Source organism: Lepidochelys kempii, chromosome 17 (assembly GCF_965140285.1).
Source record: "Lepidochelys kempii isolate rLepKem1 chromosome 17, rLepKem1.hap1, whole genome shotgun sequence".
Taxonomy (NCBI): domain Eukaryota; kingdom Metazoa; phylum Chordata; order Testudines; family Cheloniidae; genus Lepidochelys; species Lepidochelys kempii.
In genome coordinates this window covers 19,568,306-19,585,560 of record NC_136396.1, presented here as the reverse complement: position 1 = coordinate 19,585,560, position 17,255 = coordinate 19,568,306, and the positions used below count along the sequence as shown (strand labels likewise).

The 17,255-nt window shown below is 52.6% G+C and overlaps 1 protein-coding gene across 2 annotated transcripts in view; it reads left to right on the top strand.

Moving 5' to 3' along the window:
- The window catches only part of SRRM3 (serine/arginine repetitive matrix 3), a 173,163-nt gene extending 161,727 nt beyond the window's left edge, over nucleotides 1-11,436 (top strand). For both annotated transcript variants that reach the window (XM_073315243.2, XM_073315245.2), the window contains 4 exons: nucleotides 2,774-3,117; nucleotides 4,707-4,919; nucleotides 6,022-6,159; nucleotides 10,786-11,436. In XM_073315243.2, coding sequence (XP_073171344.1) covers nucleotides 2,774-3,117; nucleotides 4,707-4,919; nucleotides 6,022-6,159; nucleotides 10,786-10,996 — 906 coding nt within the window. In that variant the 3' untranslated portion in view covers nucleotides 10,997-11,436. The remainder of the gene's footprint in view (nucleotides 1-2,773; nucleotides 3,118-4,706; nucleotides 4,920-6,021; nucleotides 6,160-10,785) is intronic.
- The last annotated feature ends 5,819 nt before the right edge of the window (nucleotides 11,437-17,255 follow it).

Sequence of the window (17,255 nt, the reverse complement as noted above, 5' to 3'; positions counted from 1 at the left end):
CCCAGGTCCGATGTGAGGTGCCTGTACAGAGCTGTGTGGGGTCCCAGCCCCAGAACTGCAGGCGGGGCTCCAGATCAGAATTACGCTGCACAGGCGGCTTGGGTAAGTGCAGGTCTGAATCCAGCCGGGGGCATGGATCCGTTATGCTTGTCGGCCCTCTACCCCCCACCAGCGAAGCTAAGGATAAACAGCAGCATGAACTGTAAGGACGTGTGGCAAGCGACACTGGTGAGAATGAAAGTAAGACGTGACTAAAACAATTGTGTTATCAGGTGTGACTTGGTAGAGAGCACTATTGCAACAGGGAGGTGAAAATCCAGTAAAGGTGAAAAGCACGTGAGAATGGGGCAGAGTTAAGGGTAGACTTAGGACCCCTTTTTGTTCCCCAGCTTATTAGCTCAACCTCTTTTCAATGGCATCTGGCTGCTCGAAGGAACCAGGCTATAACTGCTTGCAGGAATTCTGGAGATACTCAGCCTCATACAGCCTGATCCGAAGCCCACTGAAGTCAGTGGGAGCCTTTCCATTGGCTTTAATGGCCCATGGTTTGCTCTTTTTCCCCTTGAAGCAGTATCAGCCCTAATTTCTATAACCTATAATTGGAGTGGAGTTAAGATACATACTACTGAAACATACAAACATTTGTGTGACTTAAAATAGTCTATATCGGTGTGATTCCTGGGGCAGTTTGCACTGACAGTAATTAGAAGGAACCATTGCTAGGTTCTATTGTCAGCATATCACACGCTTCCATTGGTTTTACAAATGGGCAGAGGGTAAAATAGAAGCCCAAGAGCCAGCCACTCAAGTCGTGTGGTCTAGGGGAGTGAGCATAACTGCTCTGTGCCTCAGTTTCCCTATCTGTGGAATAATGCTGAGCTCCTCAAAGGGGTCTGACTTGGCTAATCTTATACAGTGTCACTAGAGCCCTATAGGCAAGTGAACCCAATGGGCAGGGATGCCATGAACAGCATGGCAGCAGTTTGTTGATTCACTTTATTTAGCGGGATGCACTATGCTGATCCCACTGTCTTTTGTAGTCGTAGGCTAGCTGAGCTGTCAGCAGTGCAGCTCAGTCGCCAGGGGGTGTCTTCACCCAGTTGGAAGGAAATGAAAAGACGGCTCCGCCTGCGGTTCCAGACAGCGTCAGCGGCGTTTTCTCTCGCTTACATTGATTTCAAACCAGGGGAGAAAGTGCCCCGTTTCCCCCATTTGCTTTGCTGCGGTACCGCGAGGGCCCAGAAGCTAGCTCTTCGTGTGCAAATCCGTGTGTATATTTCATATCGAGCCACAGTGATTCCATGCAAGGTGGGATTCTAGCCGACATGCCGGCTCACACCAGATCATGGCTACGAGTCAATGTGAAATTGTACTGCTTTCTCACAGGCCTCTCTTGTGCCACTTGGGCCATTGGCTAGATTCTGGAATATTACCACTGGGGGAAAAACTTGCTGGTACCACTTCCCTACTGCCCCGCTCCCATCCACACCATGGGATTTCATTGCCAAGACTGTCCTGGAGAATTCCTTATAGGCCTTTGCTGGATCTGGCAGGCCGATATTATGCTATTGAATGCCTAAGTAGCAGGGCACTGGGTGAAATATGCAGGGTCTAAAGGCTTTGAACTCAATGTTTTTAAGTAAAAGCCGTCCAACCAACCAAAAAACGGTGCTCCTACGCTGAACTTGCTTACCAAACAAAGCAGAGCTGATGCAAATGCAAATCCAGCTAGAGTTTGTTTCTCACATGGTTGATGTTTCCGAGGCCTAGGAGAAGTGAGTTGTTTTGTTTTATTTCTCTTCTTTCTCTCTCTCTCTCTCTCTCTCTCTCTCTCTCGTTCTCTCTTGCATTTTTGTGAATCTAATGATGCACTTATATTGCCCCGCTTTTCCCTTCTCTTCATACCTTACCTACTAAAGGAGGAAATGCCACTTTTTTGGTAAGTGGATGTTAACCAAGAGGGACTTAAAAAAAAAATCAGAATTTAACAAAAAGGAAAAAAAAATGGAAGCAGAAAGCAGGAGTCCATGTAGAGCGCTGGTGAAAACTCAGCAGGGCTCTGCACTCACAGATAAAAACAGTTTCCCAGGAAGAGTTCAGAACCATTTGTTTATTTCAGTAATGACGACATTTGTGGAGTTTTCTTTTCTTTTCTTTTTTTCTTTAATGTTTCTCTTCCTTTTTGTTTTTTATACTTTTTTCCCCCCTGCCCCCCTCCATGCCCATTACCTCCCGGCCCCACCCCTCGCCATCTTTCTGTGCTGTCTTCCTCACACCTTGGTTTGTTTCAACCCAAACACTATGTATAAGACCCACCACTCCATTCCTTCCCCTCAGGCCCGTTCCCTTCAATATCCCGGTTTGGTTTGGTTTGGTTTTTCCTCATTAAGTCCAATTTATTTTCCCCCTCCAACCTCTCTCTTATTTTTTATATTTTTTAGTTTGTTTGGTGTTTACACACAGTTTATTTTGGGTTTTTTTTAAACTCCATTTCAGATGGTTTTTCATTTGAAGTCTCCCTCCCTTCTTCCAGTTTTTGATTTATGGATTTCTTTTGTGTTTTGCATGCGGAGATTTGCATGAGCTGCATTGTTGAGGTCGAAAGGCTGAGCAGGAGGGCAGATTCAGAGTAGAGTTCTGTGTAGCCTGCCTTATGCAATGTGCGTTGACGTTGTGAATTGCACTTCTGGCTTGGGGTTCCCCTTTAAAGACCTCTCTCCCCTTCTTTCTTCTCTTCTTTCCTCCCCACCCCTGTTTTCTTTCTTCCCGTCAGAGGCTGGACTCCACGTCCCCTTCTCCCAGGGGGCATGTCAAGACCGAGCCGCCGTCCCCCCGCTCCAAGGGCGGCAGACGCGGCCCCAGAAGCCCCCGGTCGGTGTCGCCGGAGAAAGGAGGCCGATGCTCCGGAGGGGACAAGTACCTCCACCGACGCCGTTCCCGGTCCGCGTCGCTGCACAAACACAAGGGGAGGAGCAAGGCCAAGGCCTCGGCCCAGAAGGAGTCCCCCCACTCGCTCAGCCACACCGACTACAGCAGCGATTCGGAGGGGTCGGCCTGCTCGCACCCCTACCCAGCGGCGCGGGGGGCGGAGAAGAACCATGGGGCGCATTTGAAAAAGTAAGAGTCGGGGCCATGAAGGGAGGGGCCCCGGAGAGCTCAGAGCCCGGTCGCTGCCTGCAGGGCGTGATCCTCCACCCATGAGGTCAACTGGTGTTTCACCCTGGATAGCTGGGTTCAATTCTCTGCCCTGCCATAAACTCCCTGCACTCCCTTGGGTGTCTCGTTGCCTTTCCGGGCCACAGTTCTCTGCCTGTCCAATGCGGCTCACAGCAGGAGCCGGGTAAAGACATTAAAGCGTGCGAGAGGCGGAGATGCCATGGGGAGGGGGGCTGTGATAGAGCGAGAGACCCATTAAGCAGAGGCCTTGGAGCTAACAGGGCCCCTTCTGATGGCGATGATGCGATCGCCCCAGCACCCGGTGTTCACTGTGGGGCAAAGTTTGACTGGCAGGCTGGGAGCAGCGCAGAGAAGAGTGGTGGAAATGATCCTGGCGCTGGAGGACTGGCTTGCGGGGTTCCACTGCTTGGCAGAGGAGCTCCTAAAGGGGAGATGTGAGCGCAGGCTACATGGCTCCAAAGGGCATTAACACCACGGATTGCTCCGGCTGGGTAGGAGCATGAAGGAAGGGGAAATGTAGGCTGGATAGAGGGCTTTCGTTGCACAGGACTCACTGGCCCAGTGAGCGGGACCCCCACCTGCCCTCCCTGATCTGCCCTGTCTATAGATTGGAAATGGTATCGGAGCAGTGCCAGACCTAGAGATGTGTGCACGTTCCAGGTTTGCAGGGAAACGCGCCCAAAGGAGAAAAGCTACTTCCAGTTTATTCTCTTCTGATCTTCTTGTGGAGCGCATGGCAATCCCCTGAGAATCAGGATCAGACACTGTACACTGCAACCCAAAACCACTGTAGCCTCTGTTTCCCAATACGTGGAAGACAGGTATCACCAGGTTGTATCAGACCATTGGTCCATACAGTCCAAGTCCTCACAGTGGCTGGTGCCAGATGCTTCAGAAGAAGGTGCTAGAAACCCTTTAGTGAACAATTGTGGAATAATCTGCTCCTTGGGGAAGTTTCTTCCTGACCCCTGAAAGTGAGTGGTTGGCTTATGCCCTGAAGCATGCGGATTTGTATCCCTTTCACAAATATTTGTCCCGTCTAATGGAACTGTTGAGGTTCCTATTAGTCATATGACTGTCTCAGACTTTTTGGCATCCTGCTAAACTTGGCCTAAGTATTATCTTGTGGCAGTGAGTTCCATAGGTTAATTATATACGGTATAGGGAGTGCCTTGGCAGCAGAAATAGCCATTCTACTAAAGAATAAAATTAGCCCTATATTAGTCATTGATGGGTACCCTAATTGACACAGTCATGTGGGGTCACTGAATGTTCATGGCCTGATTTTCAGAACACCCAAGGGTCCCGTTGACGTCATTTGGCATTATGGGTGCCCAGCACTTCTGAAAATCAGGCCCTAACTGTTGTTAGGGCCTGTTGTTGCTCCTGGATGCCCACGCCGCATTGTTCTCAAGGGATTCAACTGGAAGTGGGGTGTTCCTGTCTCCTTGGAAACCTGGTGGAGGCCAGCGGGTGACAGGGAGTGGGGCTGAGATAGTGACTGGCTGTCTGATCCAATGGACTTGCAGGGTGAAGGACAGACACCACCGGGGCAGGCCAAACAGCAGCTCCCAGTCCCCTGTCAAGCACTCCAGGCACAACTCCGAGAGAAGGAAGAGCCTGTCCCGTAGCAGCTCCTGGAGCTCCAGCGGCTCCCCATCCAAATCCCGGTCGCGATCCCGGGAGAAAAGACCAGCACGGAGCCGGAGCCAGTCTCCATCGCAGAAAAAAAACTCAAGCAGGTGAGGCCCCAGCAGCACACGTCCCCCCAGACAGGATCACGGGGTGGGGTGGTACATGGGCACAGAGACACACTGGCAAAGGCATAGGTCAGGATGCCAGCAGACACTTGGGCACAGATAGGCACCCAGCCAGTGTTCGCACAAGGACACCAGCACACACATGGGGTCAAATGTACCCATGGAGACATGTGCCTTGCACACCTACCCATCCAATCAGGAGAGGCTTGAGCAGATAAATGTGCTTGGTAACATGACCAGAAGGGCAACAATCTCTGTCAGACCAAGGTGAAGGAAACCACTTCCTTCACTGGGAACGTCTTTTCTCTTCTCTGTACATGGTCATCAAGGGGTACTCGGCTCCAGCCTTCCTGGCTGAGCTCAGTGGCTGGGGTAAGGAGGGCAGGGAGAGAGACACCAGCATCTCTAAGAGGCTCGGCACCCAAACCACAGAGAGCTTAATGGATCAGGCAGGGGGGTGGCGAATTGCACCCGGAGATCTGAGGGCAACCGGGGCAGCCTGGGGCACACAAGGGTGACCACCTCCCTGGAGATGCTGCCACATTCTGCACTAGCTGAGGCTTCTGCATGGTCCCCAGGGCTAGCCCCATTGCAGCCAGCCTGCCCACCTGTCTGGGTGTAGACGCACACAGGTGGACAAGCGACGGAAGCCCCATCTGGTGGGACAGTCAAAGCAAAGCGGTCAGAGTCCTGCACTGAGGTGGACTAGATGGGACCGAATAGACCTTTTCCAGTGCCAACTTTTATGTGACCACGGAAGCCATGTGTGGTCACAGCTGTAACCTGAGCTAACCTGGTGTGGCTCTTTGTCTTGCCCTAGTGGCTAGACAAGGCAAGGGGTTTATGATCTGCTACTGGCTCCAAACTACCTTTAGCTCAGCCAGTAGAGGCTTGTGTTTTTAACTCCACAGGTCCTGGGTTCCATTCCCACACATGACCCACCTATGGGGTCAGCATGTATACACAAGTAAATGTGGACTCACGCCGACACAGATCACACAGGGCCTACGTATAGGCCTGTAGCAGACATGCGCGCGCATCACGATGCATGCCGACCCTGCTAACATGTGTGGTTTGGATCCAGAGAGAAAGACAACGAGCCCCGAACACGGCACAGTGACACGGATCCTGCCCGGGCCAGGCGCCGCTCCAGAAGCTATTCCCCTATCAGGAAGAGGAGGCGTGACTCTCCCAGCTTCATGGAGCCCAGAAGAATTACAAGGTAGCTCCATGGTGCAGGGGCTCAGCTCCGGCTCAGCTCAGGGGTTTTACTCATTCACTGATAGCCTCAAACCCCCAGTGTCCGCCCCCAAAACGCCCTTTGCTCCTCTGCAAAGACAGAGCCCAGGTTGCTGCAGCTGGTCAGCAAAGAGAGAGTTAATTCAATCAATTTCCCAGGTGTTAAAGGTACACTGCCTTGTCTACACTAGGCTGTTCACCTATGTTAGCTAGCACTGTCCAAATCCTAGTCTAGACAAGGCCCCTGTGGTGAACCTTGGGCCCCATAGTAGATAGATAGATAGATGAGTGTGTATGGGGATCGATAGATAGATACCAACATTACAAGCTTCTAAGATCCTTCAAAATAAGTAAATACATGTTTTCTTTTATTAACATTTTATTTATATTGTAAAACAAAAGATCCTGCCCCAGATCTATTTCTCTCGTGCGCTGTAAATGCAGAATCTCCCTCTCTTTGAAATTAAACAAAGATCTCAGTCCTAAATTCCAACCTGGGCAATAGTTAATCTGAGACCAGACCCAGTTTGAAAGACTAGAACCTTGTTCAGAGCTAGAAACTTAAACCTCAAACTGAGATTTGCCTTTTCTAACCTGTTTCTTTCTAGCTACTGTCAATTGTGACATTAATATTTGGACAGCTGGATTTATGGAAAACCAGCCTTAGGTCACAGTGGTGAGAATTGTAGCACTAACTTGCCCCTGACAATTAGACTCAAGACTTAAGAGGCAGAGAGGACAGGAAAATTAGTACCAATGCAATGAGCTAAAGTGTTCTGTGGATTTCTCCGATAGCTTTTCTGTATATGAAGCCAATGGAATACATGATGGTGTAAAATGCTGGTGTCATTGACCCCTGTAACTCACTGTGGCTTTGCGACGTTAGAGTAATGCAGTCCTGCCTTACTATGGGCCAGATTCCCTGCTGATTTAAATGGGCAAAACACCACTGAAGTCAAAGGAGCTTTCACCCATTTGCACCAGCAGGAAGCTTGGACCCATATCTTTAGAGCATCACAGGCCCCAGATGTTCTGGGGCTGCTTGACATTACACAGGTGTGGGTTTGCAGGGCCAGGGTGATGACGCAAGTAAAACAGTTACTGCAAAAGAGAAGCCGTGTTGCAAGGTGACATCACTGGAAATGGAGGTAACGGAGCAGGAACTTGCTTTCCCCCGCCTGTGATGCGTGTGTGTACAATCTGTGTTACTGCCATGCAATCAATGCCACGGCTTATTGATACAGTGCTGTACAGCACTCACCTTGGTTCCCAGCCCACCCTCCCCCAGCAGGTGTAATTAAGCCATGGTCTTGAAGTTGCCTTTCAGATCTAATGGTTTTTTTCCTCCATGAAGGGGCGATACTGGAAGGGTGCTAGATGGGTTGATTTCTCAGTCTGTGAAACCTGCAGGGCCTGGCTATGAGACGCTACAGACAAGAACAGATGTAGCACCCCATACAAAAGTGCTGTATTTTCAGACCCCTGGGATTTTGGGATGCTCCAGCGTCCTGTGATCTGGGCTGTAATGGCATCAGCCACTGGAGGGTGTATGGGTGGGGTGATGCCACTGGCATTGTCCCTTTCTGTGAATGCTAGAGCAATGACATCTGCTCCAGAGGGCAAGGCGGGGACCCAGCCATCTGGCTCCTTCTCTCGGCTGAAGTGACGCCCATTGGATGGGATGGGCAGAGAGTCCCCGATGTAAGAGGCCAGTTTCAAACCTCTGTAGCTCAGCTTCTGGCCTCGCCAGGAGCTGCATTTCCAGAGTCAGAGGGAGGCCTTCGGGGGGTCTTCTTGCAACGTGCAGCCGTTCCACCCCTGCACCCAACGAGTCACCTAGAAGTGAGTCCAGGGTCTATCGTAACAAGGCAAGCTTGCTGCTGGCTTGCACTTCCTGGGAAGCCATGGGCGTTGTCACAGGACAATGCAGAATTGGGCCCACAGTCCTATTTTGGCGCTCAGTCCTACTCCGCCAAATCACCCCAGACACATGCACACACACATGTGCTCCTTCCCTGTCTCCCACATGGCAAGCCATAGGGGCTGGATAGGATCATCACAGAAGGGACTTGGGTGGGGGCCCCACGGTGTTAGTGGATTCTAGCCCTGCTGCAGCCTTGCCCAGCTGCGTGATTTTATTACCAGTCTCACAGTGCTTGGTGTTTCTCTTAAAGCCCCAGCTGCTGGAGTCCTGTGATTACAGAGAATCTCAGCTTTCATTTTTTTAAGAAAAGGGAACTCCTAGCCCTTCCGCTGGTGGGGAAAAAGCCTGAAGCCATGACCCCCCCTGAAGGCATAAAACCCAGACAGCAACTAAACAGCCCCTGACATTTACTGTAGTCACAATTATGTGAATTTTTTTTTAAAGCCAATATCATGATTTGGGGGGGGCTGAGTCCTGATTGTTTGGGGTTGGCTAGGCTGGGAGGTGGATCGAGGCAGAAATGGAGCAGTGGGCCCAAATAAGTGGCGGAAGGGTGGTACAAGGGTTAGCACATGAGCCTAGGATTTGGGATCCCTGTGCTCAGTTCCCTGCTCTCCCCAGGTTTGCTGTGGGACCTGGGGCAAGTCACATAGCTGCTCTGTGCCACAGTTTCCCTTCTGTAACAATGGGGAATAACAGCCTGACCCTGCCTCCCAGCAGTGCTGCAAAGCTGGCGATGTGCCCAGAAACTGCAGGAATGTGGGCGTGGAGGGCCACGTTCGTCCCTAAGATAGAAACGAGGGATGATGCCTCGGGGCCTCTTGCTTGCAAAGGAGCACCAAGCCCCCGCCCAGCCTATGGGAAGACTCAGCAGGCGTCTGGAGTGTCCTTGTTTGCATCTGAGCCCCGGGTGTTTGTCTGACCTGTTCCTCCCCGCCTCCCTTATTGATGCCAACCTCTCCTTTTCCAGCCCGTCTCAAGGTTCCTCTCGGAGAGCGTCGCCGTGGGCCTGGTGACCATGGTGCCCAGGACCCCGCTCCCCGCGTCTCCCTGAATTCACCGTGTGAGGCCTTCAGCGCTAAGCTGTGTCTGTGCCGTCTGGCTCGCTCTGTTGCTCCCACTAACACCACTCACTGGGGCGGGCAGTGTTTGGGGGGTGGGGGGTGTATCCGGTGGCTGGGGGCTGCCAGGGGTGGTTTGGTAACGTTCACTCCTTCCTCACCGGTTCGCTGCCTGCTGGGAGCCCCAGCCCCACTGGCCTGAGCCTGCGAGTGCCAGGGTCAGGGGCGATGGAGTCTGTCTGAGTGGGCTTCTGGGGCCAGCATCCTGGCTCCCTGCCATTGCCTGCTGCAGAAAGCCTTGCAGCTGAGGGGCTAACCCCCTAAGCCTCTCCCGCCGGAGCTGCCCACTGAGTCTAGGGTGGGGCGAGGCGTTTGGGAATGGGGCTGAGCCAAGGAAGAGGGGCTACGCGTGAGGTGGGCTTACTGGGGACTGTGCTGGGGGGAGGCCAGCTGCAGAAGGGCGTAAGGCTCAGGGGGCAAGGTGATGAGGAAGTGGGATGGGGTGAAGGGCCAGTAGGGCAGGTTTGGGGGACCCCCAGAGAAAGGCCCCTGGAGGCCCCCAGGGAAGGATAGGGAAGTCCACAAAAGAGCATCCTCGCAGGGTCTGGTGGTCAAGAGGCCCAGGGGGAGGGTTTGGAGGCCACAGGGGGGGAAGAGTTGGGGGTCTTAGGATGCATGGGGGAGGACTTGGGAGGGGGCCACAAAAGGTACCAGGGAGCTGTGGGGGGTCAAGAGATCCAATCCTACAGGAAACCTGCTCTGGCCTCACTTCTCCTTTCTCCCAGTTCTTAGCTTCCCCTTCGTTTCTTCCCCTCTGACATCTGGTTCCCTTGCACGGTGCCTCCCGGGCACTGGCCCTGTCCCCGTCCCCGTCCCCCAGGCACCTGGCATATTGAATGGGGGCAAGGAGAGCGGGACCCTCCCCTTTGGGCTGGGGGAGAACCCAAGGGCAGGTTTGTTCTCTCCCCGCCACCCCACGGGAATTAGCAGCAGCTCAGCCCTCCAACCCTGGCCTGGCCTAGACCCCCCCACTAATCCCTAACTTCTGTTTTTCAGCAGCTTTAACTCTTTGGTGTCGGGGGAAAAAAACCACACGCTACAATTAACCTTTTTCCTGCTCTGTCGTAGCCTCCTAATCCAGGACTAACACCCAGGGGCCACGGCTTGGGCACTGTGGGGGCAGCCAGGGGGGCTGGCAGTGGGGTTTGGCGAGAAGATTAATGCAGCTCATGCCTCCTCAAGGCACAGGTGTCAACCATGTTCCCTAGCAGCATCACCTTGTAAAGGAGCAGCACGCACCCCCTTTCCCCCTCCCGCCCACCCACCCCAGTCCTGCCGCTCTGAAGCCAGGCCATGAGATTCTGCTGTTTTGGGCAGAGTTCTGGCCCAGAGCTGGCCTTGGGTCCGGCCCATTGAGCCAGGACATTTGGATCCAGATCTGAATCTAAACTTACCCATTGTTTGTAGTGGGGGGAAGGGGGTAAATGTGGGGCTCAGCTGGCACTAAACTAAAGCCCCCGCTCCTCTCAGCTTCCCCCTCTGTGCTCAAGCCAAAGCCCAGAACCAAATCCAACCCCCTGTCTTGCCGAGCCTGGCCCTGACTCAGTTTCCCTTTCATTTGCAGTGCCCGCAAGCGCCCGATCCCCTACTACAGACCCAGCCCTTCCTCTTCCAGCTCCCTGAGCAGCTACTCGTACAGCCGGAGCCACAGCCGGAGCCACGACAGCTACAGTACCAGCCGGAGCCGGACTCGCAGCCCCCAGAGCCGCTCTCGCAGCCCCAGCCCCAGCCCCAGCTACAACAGCCACAGCAGCTCGGAGAGCGCCGGGTTCTGAGCCAGCAGCAGGCATGCCCCTCTCGCTCCCCTTTCCACCCTGCCCCCGTTGGCTCTAGGGTGCCCAGGCCCCACCCGTCACCGGGCTCCGTGCCCACCCCTCTCACACAAGCTGGCCTGGTCCTTCCAGCACATCCTCGCCTTCTCCTTGAAGAGGGAGATGGAGCCGCCAGGTGAGACCCTCCAGCCCAGGAGCTGAGACAGCTGATCGGGGTGGGGAGGGGAGGTTTGAGGGGCAACCGTGGCAGCTGCTAACAGCTGGAGCTCGAGGCTGACGAGTGGGATGCAGGCAGCGCCCAGCCCCCCTGTTTGCCCTGGCTGAAGGGGCATGCAGGGCAGCGGAGGAGGCGGCCAGGCTGATGTTAGTCCCAGCAGGCTGCAGTGACCGGGCAAATACAACCCTGCTGTCGCCCATCACGAGGGGCAAGGCGGACTCCAAAACGTCATGGGTTGCTTTTGGGGCGGGGGGGGGGTGGTTTTCATGTCTACAAACAAATGCTGGGGTGGGGGATCGGGGGGCATGGAGCAAGGGAACAAAATGCTTAACAGAGACCTTGGACTGGACCCTCCTACGGGGGGCGGGGGGCCTTTCATGAACAAAAAGCTCATGGACCCAAGGAAGGTTTGGGATGGGTTGTTTCTATTTATGTTGCTCAGGCCCGTCAAAAGGTCCTTGTGCTTTATTTCATTTAATTTATTTTTTGAGCACAACTGTATAAATTTGCAGGGGGGGGGGGCGCTAAAGGAGGCAGGATGAGGTGGGGTAGGGGGAGAAGAGGGGGTGTTGGGAGACGCTAGATCTGTGATTGATGCAATCCAGAGAAGCGTACCAGATCTTTCTGGACTTTGGCATGGAGGAGGATTCGCTGCTTCCGTGGAGAATCCCTAGCTGAGCTGGGCCATCTCCAGTTGCTTGGGACTGGATCAGCCCATGGGAGGCGTCAGGGGGCATCCCCCACCTCCCGGAGCTACCCAACGTCCTCAGAGCCTCCACTGAACAAAGTTCTCCACCGCTGTTTGCTGGCGAAGCAGCCAGCTGGGGGCAAATCTCCGGGAATGCAGCTGACAGGAGCGCACCCGGCTGCAAGGCAGGCCCCGCCGAAAAGTTATGGATGGCGCATCGGTTTTCGGGTGCAGTTCGAAGCTCCCTTCACACCCCAGCTGTGCAGGTAACTGCTGCTGTCTTGGAGGCCCAGGGCCTGATCCAGCCGCTCCCACACAGCCGGCGCGGGTGCTTTACAGAACCCATTCATTCTGACCTGCTCCCAGCGGGACGAGCCGATCCCAGCGACACCTGGGCGTGGCGGCTCCGTGGCAAGTTGCCCCCAGCAGAATAGCAGCACTCTCGTGCATGGCAGAGGAGTCTCTGCATGTCCTAACTCCAGGCTCGGGCCAGCGGGACTCACAGTTACGTGACCTCAAAGTCACGCTACTGGCGGATGGTGAGGAGATGCGACCACTGAACCAGGACCTGGGCCCCAGCCTCGCAGGCTGAGCCAGGGCCCTCGTCTTCCATGACTGGTGGTGCCTTTTCCATGGAATTTCATTTCATTCTCCACCTTGGGGGGCTGTGTGCACCACAAAGAACACAACTGCTGCTCCAGCACCTGGCTCCCTTCCTCCTGCCCTGGTGAGTAGCCCTTCCTTACCCAACGCAAGAGGTTGCAGAGAGTCGAGCCATGGACTGGTCGCAGGCCTCTTCTCAGGCCCAGGCTGTGAACCCTACCCTGGCCCTGGGGAGCACTTATTCACCCGCCTAGTCCTATTGACTTCAGTGGGTGACTGCCCGCGCCCCAGTGTAAGGTGAAGCATTCACCCCGAGTGCCATAGTGAGGGATTGGGGAACCATTTCAGAACCCCTTCGGGGGGGGGGGGGTGAGGTAGGGGAGAAGCGACCCGTCCAGAACAGAATTGTTTCAGGACATTGAGCCTATAGCCCTGGCCGTGCAAGGGTTAGTTACAGCCTGGTGCCATCCATTATATCGACCAGATCACAGACTGCTGGATATTAGCAAGGAACCTGACCCATTTTGGACCAAGGGAGACAGCAGGGTTTAGCACAGCAAGAACCGAACAAGGTGTTAGGAGATGCAAGTTCTGTTCCTGACACTACCACGACCCTGCTGCGTCGCCTTGGAGTAGTCACGTCCACTTGCTCTGTACCTCAGTTTCTCCCTTTGAGAGTCTTGCTTATTTAGACCGTAAACTCCTGCGGGCAGGGAATGCCATTCAGGGTGTGAGTGTTCAGGGCCTCTAGCTCCTACCAAAATGTATACACACCCTCAGAGTTAGGGGGAGGGAGGTTGAAATCTCAATGGCATGGCCTTTCTTAGAGATTCCCTTTCATGTTTCCACCCCAGGCCCCCAGCAGGGGGGCCACGGGAGCTAGTTGGGGAATTTTTTGCCAAAAAAATGCCAATTTGTTAAAACTGAAACCGTTCATAGAACAGGATTAGTTTAAAAAAATCTCCCACTGCAAAAAATTTTTGCAAAAAAATTCTGACTTTTTTGAACAGGAAAGTTTCAGCATTTTGAGGCAAAATGATTTTTGGTTTCAAAAACATTAGCAACTGCAGACTAAGGAAAGGTGAGACGGAAAGAAAAGCAGGTTGAAAATCCAAAGGAAACATTTCCATTGTCCCAAATGGGAAAAATGTTTGGTTTGCTGATATGTGAAAATTGTCAAGATTTTGACTTTTCATCCTACTCCAGGACAGGAACATTTTTCAAAATCGCAGAATTCTTGTGCAATGGGAAAATTATTGCCCAGTTAGTCCTACATGCTGCCAACTCCGTTACCTTTACCTTGCCCATTCCTCCCCAGCTAGCATCCCTCCAGGGTCTCTTCTTCCAAACTTCCTTTGAGAAATAAGTTCAAATGCTTTGGCCATGCCATGGCCCCTGATCACTTCTAAGCGCTTGACTTCTAGATCTTTGCTTTCCTGATGTGTCTCAGTGGAACCCTGCAGGGCGAACACTCCCTTCACACTGGGTGAAATTCACTAAGGCCTGGTGCAGGACCTTCAGCTGTAGAGGTGAATTTCCCCCGCTGTGCATACACGGCCGTTCTACTTTTCTTATCCTTCTTGCATTTGTGCTCAGATAAATCCGACAGGTCCCTGGAGTGACCTGCTGCTGCTGTGTTAGCATTTATTCCTTTAAGTTCTAGTTCCTGATTTCCCCCCCTTTTCTTTGAGAGTCTTTGGTCACTTCTTCCCACATCCCTTATTGGTCCTTCTTCTTGCTCTCCAGAGCTTTCCATGGCTCTTTACACCTCACTTATGAGCCGTTTCTTCTCGATTTGGCACAGGGAATTAATCAGCTGGGTGGTGTCATCTGAGCAGTGCCCGGCCTCGTATGCGCTAAGGGAGCACGGGCCGTTGTCCTGCTCCAGTCCCCGCAGGAGGACAAGTGAAGCCTGTAGTACAGCTGCTTCCTGGAGGAGTGCTTTAAAGCCCTGGAAGTCCTGAGTTCCTACTCCGATGAGGGCCCCTGCTGACTGTAAAATCGGTGCACCAGTGTCTTCGTCTGCCTTCAGGTCCACATAAGCAGATAACAGTCCTCTACGGGTTCCAGCAGATGGACTCATTCCTTTTTCTCGTTCTGAACAGGCCCAAGCTTTTAGTAGTGGAGGTCCCAGGTTCAAACCCCATCGATAGCCCAGGTGGGGTTAGAGTCGCATACTCCTTCCCCCGCCCCTTCCCCACTGCCCTGCCAGATGCCACCATTCAGGAAACATCAGGGTCAGACCCTCAGCTGCTGTAAAGTGACTGGCCTCCAGTGGTATCAGCAGCACCATGAGACTTTCCCCCAGCCCAGGCTCTGCCACCTGCTTTAGGCCTCTAGACTCTGAACAGAGTCCAGGAACTGCCCCGCACTTGGCGTTTCGAGGCACAGCTCCTCGGTCTAGCAATCCCTCCTGGGAGCCGAGACCTCTGTGGTTCAGTGGCCCAGCCTGAGGGCCGGAGCTGGCCTCCCCAGTAGCTTATGCACACCCTTCCCAGAGCTCTAGCCATGGTGGTGCTCTGGGTTCACAGGTTAACTCTTCAGGGGCATGTGGTAGGTGTAGCACGGAGCATACGCATACACAGACTTTGCACAGGATCCTAAAGCCCCTTGCACTGCACTTAACAGCATGCTAGATACACAAGACTAGGCAGCATAATAAACACACCTCTCTGGAGTGACTCACGGCCATAGTGCCAACCTCAGGGCAGAATGTCAAAAAGCAGTGCAGACCCCCTACTGGTGGTATGTTCTTGGATTAGATTTCACCAACCCAGTAATAAATGTGAACTCCCAAAGTACTACAAAAGTCTTATAATGGAGTCGCAGACAGTCCCTTTAGAGACTCCAGGCTAGCATGCCACCCAGGCAAGCTGGACTATCTGATAAATGGTCATTTCCACCAAAAAAAAAAAAAAAAATCAAATCACAAAAACCACTAGGTTCCCAGTCCCACTCACCAGGTTGATTTGCATCCCAGGTCTCACACCACTGACAACGCTGGTAACCAGTTTTAAAGGTTTATTAGCTAAGAAAAGGAAGTAAGAGTTATTGAGAGGTTAAAGCAGGTAAAATATATCTACAGGTGAGTCATGGTCTATAATTCCAAATGGTAGCAGAAGTGTAGTAATCTGCCAGTTTCCCCAAAAGTCTCTCAGGGCTACCCAGTGGAGCTATGAGGATCTCAGTCTTCTCACTCAGTTACTCTGCCCTGTTAGAATCCAAAAACAGTCCAGAGATGAAGAATTTTCTCTTGTGTCCCTACTTATAGCTTCTTCCCACAGAAATCAAGCTGACAGGGTCACTACACACATGGGGTCTTTCTTTGAGGGCAGAGAGAGAGGTATGCATGTAGAGTCGTCGATGTTCTCTGATCATCTCACACAATGACTACTTGCCTTCAAATGCACAAGAATTAGCACTGCCCCCTTAAAGTTCTTCATTGGCATTACACAAGGCTTCTTCCTTGTTTGATGGCTCATTTAGTTACAGGGGTGTTACAATATCAATGTTTGCCATTACATTCTAACAGGATACAGATAAGTGAAAACAATGCATGCAACATCCCATTAGTTTTCATGAAGTTTAAAATCCCAAATACATTCTTATCTATTTAACAATCCCTTTGCTCTATACTAGTACACAAGTGAATTGGCCTGGCTTCCAGCTGTGAGTTTGTCAATTCTCAGCTGACATCTAGGCCTAGGCTTATCACAACAGCTAAATGAAGTTCCCCTGCCTCACTGTCCTCACCATGCTGGAGAATTCTGGGTAAGGAGTATTATGGGATGGAGCCATGTCCCACCCCTCCCTTCAGTGGTATTTTCCTCTACACTTTCTTAGGATGCAGTTAATCAAAGCAGCAAGTTCCTACCCTGTAGTCTCATAAATTGACTTATTCTGGTCACACAACATGTGGTTCTGGTTCCAGGTTGGATCTGAACGGGGAAGGCACCTGCTTTGGCTAGGACTGAAAACCCTGTGGGATCAACTGACCTTTTGAAATTTCCACCACTTGGGGCCGAAATTTCAGAGCCAAATTCCAATCCTTCCCCTCCAACACCCAATCCAGATCTGAACTTTGGCCCAACCATTTACCCCCTCATGACCTCTTTACCTTTGCACACCAATGACAGAGGTCTCCTGTCGGTAAGGAGGCTGCTGCTCCTGAATGTAATTGCAACAGTTCAGACCAGGGAAGGACAGAGTAGCAGCAGGACACTGCACAGCCTGGATGATGACTTGAATTTTAAGAGGGCCAGGGTGCCCTGTGGAGGGCGCTCCATGAGCTGTCGATGGTATTTTGTTGAGTGGAAATGGGGCTGGGATTGGGACAGCCTGTGGACACATTTATGCAAAGCTTTATCTCCATCATCTTTAATAATCATTCAGCAGGCGGCAGGCAGGGGCATGGAGGCGGCTTCCAAAATCTCCTCTTTCCGCCGGCACGACAATGCTCTGTTGTTGTTTTCACTTAATCTCTGTGAGCCACATGCTTTCTGCCTGGCTGGAGGGATGATGCATCGGAGCCTCCCCTGGCAGAGGGAGCAGCTGCTACAGATTAGTCCATAGCTGGGCTTTATTGTTCTTTTCCAGCCTTTGTTTGCACGAGGGTCCAGTGGCTCAGGGGGTTGGGAGGAGCCAGACGCCTCTTTGAATCCTGCTCTGGTTAACAGTTCAGAGGTCTCCAGAGTTCAATGCTTGCTGGGTGATGAGTTGGAGGTCTCGGCCCCCATCCATGGTGCATTTTGGAG